This window comes from Branchiostoma floridae, chromosome 1 (genome assembly GCF_000003815.2).
Source record: "Branchiostoma floridae strain S238N-H82 chromosome 1, Bfl_VNyyK, whole genome shotgun sequence".
Lineage (NCBI taxonomy): Eukaryota > Metazoa > Chordata > Leptocardii > Amphioxiformes > Branchiostomatidae > Branchiostoma > Branchiostoma floridae.
In genome coordinates this window covers 20,893,816-20,904,777 of record NC_049979.1, presented here as the reverse complement: position 1 = coordinate 20,904,777, position 10,962 = coordinate 20,893,816, and the positions used below count along the sequence as shown (strand labels likewise).

The 10,962-nt window shown below is 40.7% G+C and overlaps 2 protein-coding genes across 3 annotated transcripts in view; both read left to right on the top strand.

Annotated features, from left to right (window-relative positions):
• LOC118418280 (cytochrome P450 4B1-like) overlaps window positions 1–10,355 on the top strand; it is a 14,095-nt gene extending 3,740 nt beyond the window's left edge. Inside the window, exons 6-12 of one of the 2 annotated variants that reach the window (XM_035824129.1) lie at window positions 662–778; window positions 1,141–1,282; window positions 1,405–1,595; window positions 1,910–2,043; window positions 2,564–2,628; window positions 2,923–3,005; window positions 9,524–10,355. In XM_035824129.1, the coding sequence (XP_035680022.1) occupies window positions 662–778; window positions 1,141–1,282; window positions 1,405–1,595; window positions 1,910–2,043; window positions 2,564–2,628; window positions 2,923–3,005; window positions 9,524–9,701 (910 nt within the window). In that variant the 3' untranslated portion in view covers window positions 9,702–10,355. Of the gene's footprint in view, window positions 1–661; window positions 779–1,140; window positions 1,283–1,404; window positions 1,596–1,909; window positions 2,044–2,563; window positions 2,629–2,922; window positions 3,006–3,319; window positions 3,538–9,523 lie in introns of those variants that run through there. The other variant, XM_035824138.1, reaches the window with a different exon arrangement.
• On the top strand, window positions 3,547–8,116 carry LOC118418329 (cytochrome P450 4F22-like). Its single transcript, XM_035824208.1, has 7 exons — window positions 3,547–4,562; window positions 5,492–5,639; window positions 5,848–5,892; window positions 6,026–6,153; window positions 6,582–6,700; window positions 7,068–7,184; window positions 7,702–8,116. Exons 1-7 carry the CDS (start codon window positions 4,407–4,409, stop codon window positions 7,850–7,852), a joined length of 864 nt encoding a protein of 287 aa, XP_035680101.1. The 5' UTR covers window positions 3,547–4,406; the 3' UTR covers window positions 7,853–8,116.
• Window positions 10,356–10,962: the final 607 nt, after the last annotated feature.

Below are 10,962 nucleotides of genomic sequence, written 5' to 3'. Positions count from 1 at the left end.
CATTTGTTTGTAGGCATCAGGGTCATATCTCGTAATTTAGAGCTCGCTGACAACTCGGCCGAGCTAAATTCTTGATTTGTAAAGGGGGCATAATGAATCTTTGACCACAACCACTAAGAAGAAATATTTAGTTTAGAAATTAGAAAAATCCATATTTAGCTTTCTAAATTCTAGCACTGCGCTACAGCTATCAGACTTCCATAGCTTCAAAAGTGCAAATCTTGAAGTTTACATTCAACGAATATCTGGTGTAGTTTTAAAAATATATCTGGATGTTTCTTCTTGTCCTAACAATAGATCGATCCCAAACCACCACTCACCTCCGACCAAACGTAAAAATGCAAACTAACACAATAGAAATGCAAAATACTTGACGGACTGCAGAAAATCTGTCATTGGTCAAATTGCTAATTGCCAAGCTATCATTGGTTGAACTGTTAATTGTGGTGGACAGGCTTACATACGCACATGTGTCTATAATCAACACACATGTGCGTATAACCCCGCCAACCTCCAAGAAATGAAAAGAAACATACAAATGCAAATATGCCCCTCTGACATTGGTTGAACCTCCAAACTGCTATGTTATCATTGGTTGAACAGTTTTGTGATGGACAGCTATCGGGAACGGTCTGTTGTCTGTCTACCGTACAAAATGTAGGAAGACCAACGACTACATCGCTGCCGTGCACGACCTGACAGACCTGACCATGAAGAGGGGCAGGACCATTTATCACAGGGTCGATCTGATCTACGCTCTGTCTTCGGACGGGAGGAAGTAAGTTTATATGCATTTGCTAATCCGCAAGTTGTACCTGGGATAAAAACAAGAACCCTACAACAACTCCCATGTATCCTTTCCTTCTGGTGATCTTTCAAAGGTAGTCAGTACCTTGCGAAACGAGAGCTAGCTCATTATAAACCTTTATTTTCGTATAAGGTATAGTCTACTAAAGAGAAGCAAAGCTGTTCAATGCTAGTTGAAAATAGATGTTGAAAAACAAAAAAGGAAACGCATGAAAACGTTTGAGGCATGTATAAAACGTCTACATGTTCGTACATGTAGATTCAATTGCTATTTTGTTAAATGGTCTTTTTTCAATACGTTCATGCTAGTTTTCCACTACTCTCATTTACAAGGTACTACAAAGCCTGTAAACTTGTGCACGAGTTCGCAGAGAGAATCATCGCTGAGAGGAGGGAGACTCTGAATCAGGGCAACGAGGGAAGAGCTAACCGGAAGAAATACCTCGACTTCCTGGACATTCTTTTAGAAGCAAAGGTTTGTGGTTGTTTTCTGACATGTGGGGAAATAGACTTCACATTTGCAAGCTATTTGACCTTCTGTCCTTTTGTAGCTTCTTGTGTTACTTTTATCATATCATAAGATTAAAATATTTGCAGGATGAAGATGGAAACGGCCTGACTGATGCTGAGATCCGTGACGAGGTGGACACCTTCATGTTCGAGGGACACGACACCACAGCCAGCGGGCTGGCCTGGACCTTGTACTGTCTGGCTCGTCATCCGGGACATCAGGATAAGTGCAGGAGGGAGGCACAGGAAGTACTGCAGGGGGGAACGGAAGTGACGTGGTGAGGGGATTTCTAAAATCGTAACATATATACATTTGGTACACGTCAAGCAAATACGTGAGAACGATTAGCAAACTGCTATACTTTTCGATTCAACTCGGAGAAGTGCAGGAAGGAGATACAGGAAGTGCTTCAGGGGGAGAACGGAAGTGACGTGGTATGGTCATGTCTAAGAAGCATGCTTGTTTAAACTTTTGGATATTGGATATACACTTAATCTTTTGGTATCTTTATTTTTTGTAAGAATAAACATTACCATCAAATTGGTCAACACGTGGCACTGATATTGTTCTTATTGACTCTCATCTCTGTAGGGATCTTCTGCCCTCCCTGAGGTACATCACCATGTGTGTGAAGGAGGCTATGCGGATGTTCTCTCCTGTACCCATGATATTCCGACAACTAGAGAGCCCCCTAACGTTCCCAGATGGAAGGACACTCCCAGAAGGTGCGGTCAGTTTGATTTCATTGGAATTGCAACAAGACAACACACATGGAACACAGGCAGTGTTGCTGGTTTCGTGACCCACACATAACACATCATGGAACACGCAACATATACTATACAGCATTAACAAAATATAACAATCTTACAAGTTGTTGTCCTCGTTCTTATAAAACTGTTATGATATTGGTAAAAGTAACCCGTTGAACATAGTCTCTGTCAACTCAGCCAGATTTGGTCCAATGTGAATATTTTCATACCTCGCAAATTGTGAAATATATCACTAAAAATGGATCGACTCTTTAAAGAGAATTTCAAGTATTTATGCACAGGTTGTCCTTATACTTCAGATTCTCACAGATGAAAGATAGTGAGTAATATCTTAAATGTCTGACTCTTTAGAGAAAGTATCCATTTGCTTGATTTATTTGTATTATTTAATATTACAATGTTCTGTAATGTATAATTGCTTTGGAACTTGTGGGGCAAATAACAGTAACCTGTTATTTTCATTTCAACATAGGAGCAAGAGTCGTCATAGGAATCAATACTCTACATCACAATTCGCATGTCTGGGAAAACCATATGGTATGATGTTCTAGTTCAATTGTCAGCAAAACACATCAATCTTCTTTTTCTTGTTGTTCTTCCAAAGTAAAAATAAATACGATCCAGCTATGAACGATCGAGAAAATATCAATGAAAATGTGAATCATAATTAGTACAGGAAGTTCTAATATAACAATGATAATAACAGAAGAAATTCAGATATGAGGCAAATATGATGTAACAAAAATTAACGAATTTTAGCAATCATCTTTGTTGGAGTTTTGCACAAAATTCCAACTGCTAGCTTTGAAGTTTATTTGCCATTAATTGCAGGAGTACGACCCACTCCGATTCTCACCCGAGAACTCCAAGGACCGCCACCCATATGCATTTATCCCCTTCGCTGCCGGACCGAGGTAAGATTCTTTAAGTTCCTCAAGTTGATGAATCAGTGGAAAGAAGGGGTTATTTTTCGCCGGAAGTTGAGTACCAGCCAACGTATCGATAGTCAATCTGTTACCTTTCTAAGGAAAATAAAGACCTAGGTACAACGACATTGAGGGGGATACAGACCCAGTCATATTTGGGACTGCATTCTTTTCATCGCAGCGCCTTCTAGCGACTTTTAGCTCTTTGGTTGTGAAAAAAATACTGCTGCTACTTTCCGAACCATGATATGGATTAATTCACGAATTAAACGTAGTATCATTCGACTTTCTATTTTCTATAGGAACTGTATCGGACAACACTTCGCCATGAACGAATTGAAGACAGCTGTTGCGCTCATCCTGCAGCGGTTCAGTCTGACTACTGATGATACCCTAACGGAGCCCATTCCTGTTCCTAAAATAATTATGCGTGCTAGAAAACCGGGTCTTTTTCTGAAGATTAAACCTCTTACGGCCTAAGGTAGACCCGTACATGTATCTGATAATGACGTGCAGTATTGAACAAACCTACGACTATTTGGCCACATGTTTTCTAGTAAATGATCAAAAATGTCTAATTACGTTGAATGCAAGGGAACCCAAAGGTTACAGGCAACTCATATAGAAGCTCTGAATTTTTAGAGCATTTTTATTTGTTGAATTGATTACACCTCTTTAGTATTCAGGTATAGTCGGTGAAACCACGTACTTTTGCTTACATGTCCTTTGATACTTTTTGTTATCCTATGTTTAACATTTTTCTGCGACTCTGGAAGGTACGTAATGTCATGCGGGCGAAGAGGCCGGGTATTTTCCTAATTACCAGCCCAAGGACTACACTAACAAATACATGAACATACAATTTCTGCTGCAGCGCCACAGTATTGGGCTACGATGTCCATTTTAGAACTTGACCTAAGGGTCTCCCAAATTGAAACCTACCAACTAAATATCATGAAGATCCACTAACAGCTTCTCGCGTTAATCACATTTACGTCCAAATTTAAGACCACGCCACAAATAAAAGCATAACCTTCTTGGTGAAGGTAATAAATACTTTACGGCACAAATTGTATCGTAGTGGACAAACCATTCTACTATACACTATACACAGTATGCACTAATAAAAAAATAGACTACAATACAGCAGATGATCTGAGCTGTGTCTACTAATCTAGCTATTTAGCGATAGAAAGGAAAATACAGAAATACAGCACAACTAATACCTGTCAGAAAAATGTAAGCACGTAAAACCTTGACCTTTGAACCTTCCATCCGGGACACGTACATTACCTGTACTTCAAGTCTTGTCACGAGCTTGCGAACTGACGCAGTAGCACAGCGTCATGACAAAACCTGGCGACTTTTTTTCTTATTGGAGGAACCGCTATGATAACATTGACATGGGTGGCGACCGTGGTCATAGCTGTACTAGTAGTAAAGGTGACTATCAGTCTATGGAACACCGTCAGACGTAACCAGGAAATAGCGAAGGAGTTCCCGGTACCACCCGGAAGTCACTGGCTGCTCGGACACATGGTCTTAGTAAGTTTTGTACCAAAAATTGCAATATATAACATACACGTTACAACCTTAATTTAAAGCGTATCATAGCACCAAGATAGCACGTAGTAGTGGGGGCAACGTTGATTCAGAAAGTAACCAAGCGTAAACAAGTGTTCTGATTTATGCACGACTTGCCTGTGGCATTTCTGCTGTTGTTGTCATCACTACTACTACTTGACTGTCAAACGGTTATGATATAATTTCCACACGAAGAAACGCCACATTTTCGATACAGTAAACTGGTATTGTATGTCATGTGTTTTAGGTCTAGTAGGAACTCGCCAACAGCGCAGTCAATGACCCGAGAACATATATGGGTGCATGCCCACGCGACGATCTTTTCGTAACGTCATGGTCTATTGACAGGATATTCTTGTCAATAGAATTTTGTTGTAATTTGTATTCGTTGCTAATAATGTTGATACTATTGGTGAATAAGAATGTTTGGGACTATTGACACAATGTCCATGTCTTGGGGTGCCATAGACAGGATATTTCTTTGATAATCGTATGAATAACAAGACCTGACGATACAGTCAACCCTAACCCTTACAATGAAGATACCCCAACAAAATGATGTAAAAATCATCAATTTCTGGACCAGGGTTTGGTAATACTAGAATGATATAAAAATGGATGTTGAACTTCAACGTCGTCACGGGATTGACCCCGACCTTCCACGCTCCGCTTCATAGTCGACCATTCCACCCCATAAGCAATTGCATCATACTTTTAATTGGGTTCTTTGATCATGAACTGTGTATTTATCCTGTCAAGACGTTTTGGGCACTACTAACAAAATGTTCCTGTCAATAGTCATGCCTATTCTTGATATTACGCACGTTTAACGACACTGTGTTCGGATCAGTACGTGAGGTAAAGATTACACTGTAATGTCACTTTACCAGCTTGGTGATGAGGGTGAAGGATTAATGCTGAAATTTATGGAGTGGTCGAAGATCTACAAGTACGCTCATGTAACCCGTATGGGGCCGCTTCTTCAACACTGCACCGTGTACCATCATGATTACGTCAAGGCGGTGATGTCACGGGCAGGTATGTTGGAAACACATATAAATTATGTGCATTATTCTTACATCAAACATTTAGATTTTCATGTTTATATAATTTTTATTTCTTTAAGAGGTTAGTTCAGATCAAACTATTCGCATTAGTTGTGACCGTAAATTCCGTGATAGGAAATGTGTTTCTTATAACCATGTTATACCAGTACGTACGACCTGATATATACGGCATTTTACAGACAGGAAGGACGACTATGTCTACAGCTTCTTGAGGCCTTGGCTTGGTACGTATACACATTTCTTGCCGTACACATACATACACAATGTTGTTTTATGATCTCATTCCAATGAATACAGTCCTGTCCATTTCATATTTGCAAAATAATCAGAACATTCAACATTGGGATACTTCACCAGGGGACGGTCTTCTTACCAGCGCCGGGCCCAAGTGGTTCCGGAACCGCCGCCTCCTCACACCGGGGTTCCACTTCGAGATCCTCAAGCCGTACGTTCGACTCTTCTCACAGAGCACAAACGTCATGCTGGTAAATTCTGTGGGCTATCATATTGTGCATGCGATTAGTGCGATAATTGGAGTTGGCGTAAACGTTTTATTCAGAAACAGGAGTACGACCCACTCCAGGTCAGTGGGGTGCTCAGTGGGAATTCGAAAGTCAAACATATTGTAGGATCTTAGGATGTTCTTTGATGGTATCATGTAGGAACTATGTCTCATTTTTTCTTAATACAAGCTATCTCTGCGTAAAAGGGAAAAACAGTTTACATCGAATATTCCCGATATGTTCAATTCTTCTTAAAATTGCAGCTGATGTTGATGTTGAGTGCGCACATTTTGCCATTACTCCCCAGCGAAAGTTAGATTCTGTCTTAAGGCAAAAGGTAAAGAAGGCTACTAGCACTTAATGTCCTGATAGAGAGTGAAAAGTTCAGCATGAAATCTTAATTTCGACAGAACAACTGGGAAGAGCTGAAGTCTGGATCGTCCATTGACGTATTTCATCACACGAGTCTGATGACGCTGGACAGCATGTTAAAGTGTGCGCTCAGTCAGCACACAGACTGTCAGACAAGGTATTAAAACACTCAGTTATTTAACAAACAGTCACTGGAACGTTCTTTGTACACGGCCAATACGTTTGGAATCACATCTGTTAGTAGGGACACCTACCTGCAACGCGTAACAGAACCAGTCAGAATTGCCTTGAGGAAGATGAAAGACGGTCACCGAGTCTTTTTATAACTTTGTTGTTTTTATAACTTTGTTGTCAAGCCCATAGCATGGCTGGCAAGGCCTACGTAGTTTGGGAATCTGTTGCGTCCAGAATAGTGATATATTGTTTGTTGATTGTTTACTGTTTGAATGGAAGGAATGTACATATGCCAATCAAATTGAATATCCAGTTTAACCAACTTTAATGAGCAATGATTGGACATGCAGGAAAACGAATGACTACATCGCTGCCGTGTTCGAACTAACAGACCTGACCATGAAGAGGGCGAGGACCTTACTTCTCCGGAGTGATCTGATCTATGCACTCTCTGCAGACGGGAAGAGGTAAGTATGACAAGTCACAATCATGATACCACCATTGGCAATAGCCTCCATCGCAGCCTTCGATATTTAGGGTGGGCATTGGTTCGAGATTTTCAACGTTGACTAGGTTCTCTTGTGTCGGGAAAGGGAGTTTGCCGAGGAAGAGAGTTTGCTGAAGAAGGGAGTTTGCTGTGAAACTCACTTTCGCGGTAAACTCCCTTTCCCGGCACAAGAGAAAGCCTAGCCAACGTTGAAAATCGCGAACCAACGCCCCCCCCCCCCAACATAAAAACCAGCCCAGTTCCAAGACTGCAACGGAGGCTACATTTATAGGCACCGTTCCAAACAACATGGCCAGTTTATTTCATATCAAGATTTTTTAAACATCAAAACAGGTAGGTCTAATGGCAGGGACTAATGAAAATGCGGTATTGGTGCTGCGTTGCGTAGTGCTTTGACACGCATTTATGTGAACTGTCTACCAAAGATTTCTTCAACGTCTTCTGCAATTCATAAACATGACTTCACTGCTCTTTAGGTACCGGAAAGCCTGTAACATGGTCCACGAGTATGCAAAACGCATCATCGTAGAGCGACGAGAAGCCCTGGATCACGAAGACGCGACAAACAAGAAGAAAAATATCGACTTTCTGGACATACTGTTGAAAGCAAGGGTTCGTAAATTTTAATCCTGACTAAAACAAAGATGAAGATTTCGCACAACGATATGCTGAACTGTAAATAATTTTGCGGAATCAATTAAGTTGCATGCTTTTTCTCTGTCATGAGGTAGAGGGCCAGAAAGTATGACATGTTGTATTGTGTTGCTTACACTGAGCAACTAACTAAGCTTAGTTATGAATAATTCGTAAGGTCTTTCCTGAATGACAAAAAATCAAGCCAGGCTACGCACGTGGAGTTTAGGTTCATTTGAACACCTCTGCAGGATGAAGATGGAAACGGCCTGACTGATGCTGAGATCCGTGATGAGGTGGACACCTTCATGTTCGAGGGACACGACACCACAGCCAGCGGGCTGGCCTGGACCCTATACTGCCTGGCTCGTCATCCGGGACATCAGGAGAAGTGCAGGAAGGAGGCACAGGAAGTACTGCAGGGGGGAACGGAAGTGACGTGGTACAATTGCCTTCATATATGTCGTCGTTTTTGCCAATGATTGAAGACTACTTGTTTTCAGCGATTCATAATGCTATCATGTTTATGCGTCATTCCATGTAGGGATCTTCTTCCCTCCCTGAAGTACATCACCTTGTGTGTGAAGGAGGTCTTACGATTGTTTCCTCCAGTGCCCATAATATTCCGACATCTGGAGAGCCCTCTGACATTCCCAGATGGAAGGACACTTCCAGAAGGTACCCTTCCTACTAGTATAGTGCCAATAGAATATGAGCAAATTGTGTTTTTGAAGTAAAATTCATTCCTTGATATATAATAACAGTCTAAGTTCGCCAATTCTCATATGTCTAACAATTCACTTTCCTGTTGGTCGTACGTTCCAAGTGATTATTCATGATTAGTTGATTTCTTGCGTAGGATCAAGAGTTTGCATATCGACCAGCACTCTGCATCACAATCCTCACGTCTGGGAAAACCCTATGGTAGGATATTTTAAATATTTTGTCATTTTGTATTCTAAAACTTCTAAATCTTATTTTTTCAACTTAAGTTGTTGACCGTCAAGCAAAATGAAATGAATGCATTTTTCCAATTTCAGGAGTTTGATCCACTGCGATTTTCTCCCGAAAACTCAAAGGGCAGACACCCATTTGCGTTTATCCCCTTTGCTGCTGGACCGAGGTAAGCTCTGCTGCTTTATTATGTTAGCCTTGGTAAGGAATTTCATCACGTTTTTTTGTCTAATGGACATTTTTTCTCATGTTGACAGCCTTATTTTTCTCCAAAAACGAGTCGACAGTGGGTCTTCTGTCTCCTTTAGCTTACAAAGAAGTAATGGCCTCTCAGTGACAAATAACACACGTTTACGTTCCTCTCATGATCAGTCTGATAGGACAAGTTCATTTTACACAGATGAAAACAGTAGCCCATGGAAAACAGACTGTGAAAACGAGAAAAAGGACTTTGCACAAAGGAAAACGATGTTGAATTCATTTAGTATTGTAAATATGATTTCCTTTGCCATTGGGAAAGGCGCTTTACATGGATTTCCATGACGGTTTAGTGACGTCTCTTCGGTTTATCATAATCACGTGCTGTAAATAGTTTGCAAAAACACACACGGATTTGGTGTAACGTTACCAATGTCCACATGTATCTGTCAACACTCATTCATCACTCATTCAATTCCTGCATATTTACAAATACACTCTGTTTTGAAACAGGAACTGTATCGGACAGCACTTCGCCATGAACGAGTTGAAGACAGCTGTTGCGCTCATCCTACAGCGGTTCAGTCTGACTCCTGACGATACCCTACCGGAGCCCATTCCTGTTCCTAAACTGATCATGCGTGCTAAAAAGCCGGGCCTTTTTCTGAAGATTAAACCTATTACGGCATAAGGTCAACCCGTCTCTCATAATGACGTATAGTATTGAACAAGCTACACCCAACATACATGCATGCTATTTTGCCACATGCTTTCCAGAAGATGATCACGATGGTTTTATTACGTTGAATTAATGTAGGGGAATCCAAAAGAAATAAAACTTTCTTGTTTTTTTAAAATCTTGAGAACATTTCTATTGTTGAATTTGCATACTTTAGTCTTTAGATATAGTCAGTGAAACGTACTTTTGCCCAAATATGACCTTTGATGCTTGTTGTTATTCTGTGTTTGATATTTTACTACTACGCTGGTAGTTGTCATACTGGTGAAAAGGTCGAGTATTTTCCTAAATTTGTGTAACAGTTACTTGTCTGCACATTTGGGTTACGCCGAAAACGTCTCATAGATATTTTCCGACACAATACTAATACTAATACTAATACTAATACTCAGTCTTCTGGTAGCACACCGTCGACTATTTTTAAAAAATTTACAGTAGATAAGATAAGTACAGGAACTGTCCTTGCCTCATGTAAATAAGAAGGAAAACTTCAAATCATAACCGCGTCATTATTGTAGGTACGTAATAAAGCCCTAGTGTCTCATTACGTGTTGCACCACGTACTGTAAAAAAAATTACCACATAATTTCCGATTGAAAAATAAATATTTTATTTCTCGAAGGACAATGATGTGTGAATCACTAGTATGCTGTATACGTGTTGTAATCAAGAAATTAAGTGTGATTATAGTGCAGTGAAATTTCGGGTCAAGAGTGATGAATATTTGCGATGATGAAATTCTAGCGGTTAAATGGTGACCGTTAACAGTTGAAGAATTACAGTAGCTCGGTCTTCCTGTAGCTGATAGAACGCAAAAAATCGTTTGTTCGCTTAATTTTGAGGTTCCTTTTTCAACCTTGGTTCGCTCGACCAAAAATCCGGTCGTCTTTTCCTGAAGCAGCTTGAGTGCAAAGGACAGTTTTTTTTTGGGGGGGGGGCACTTTAACAATACGACACAAATTGTATCGTAGTGGACTTACTCGCAAGCGACAGGCCATCCGGGTTCGACTCCTACCTTGTCACCGATCTTGGAAAAGGCACAAACACGACTTTCCTCACTTCACTCAGGTAAAGATGCCTCGGATAGAGCGTTAGATAGAGGTGTGAGCAGAGCCACGTGCACATTCACACACGTTAAAGAACCCACCACGCCTTCCAAAATAGGGCATTCCTCGGTACGTGTGCGATGGCGAAAATCTTTCTGTCTGGCCCG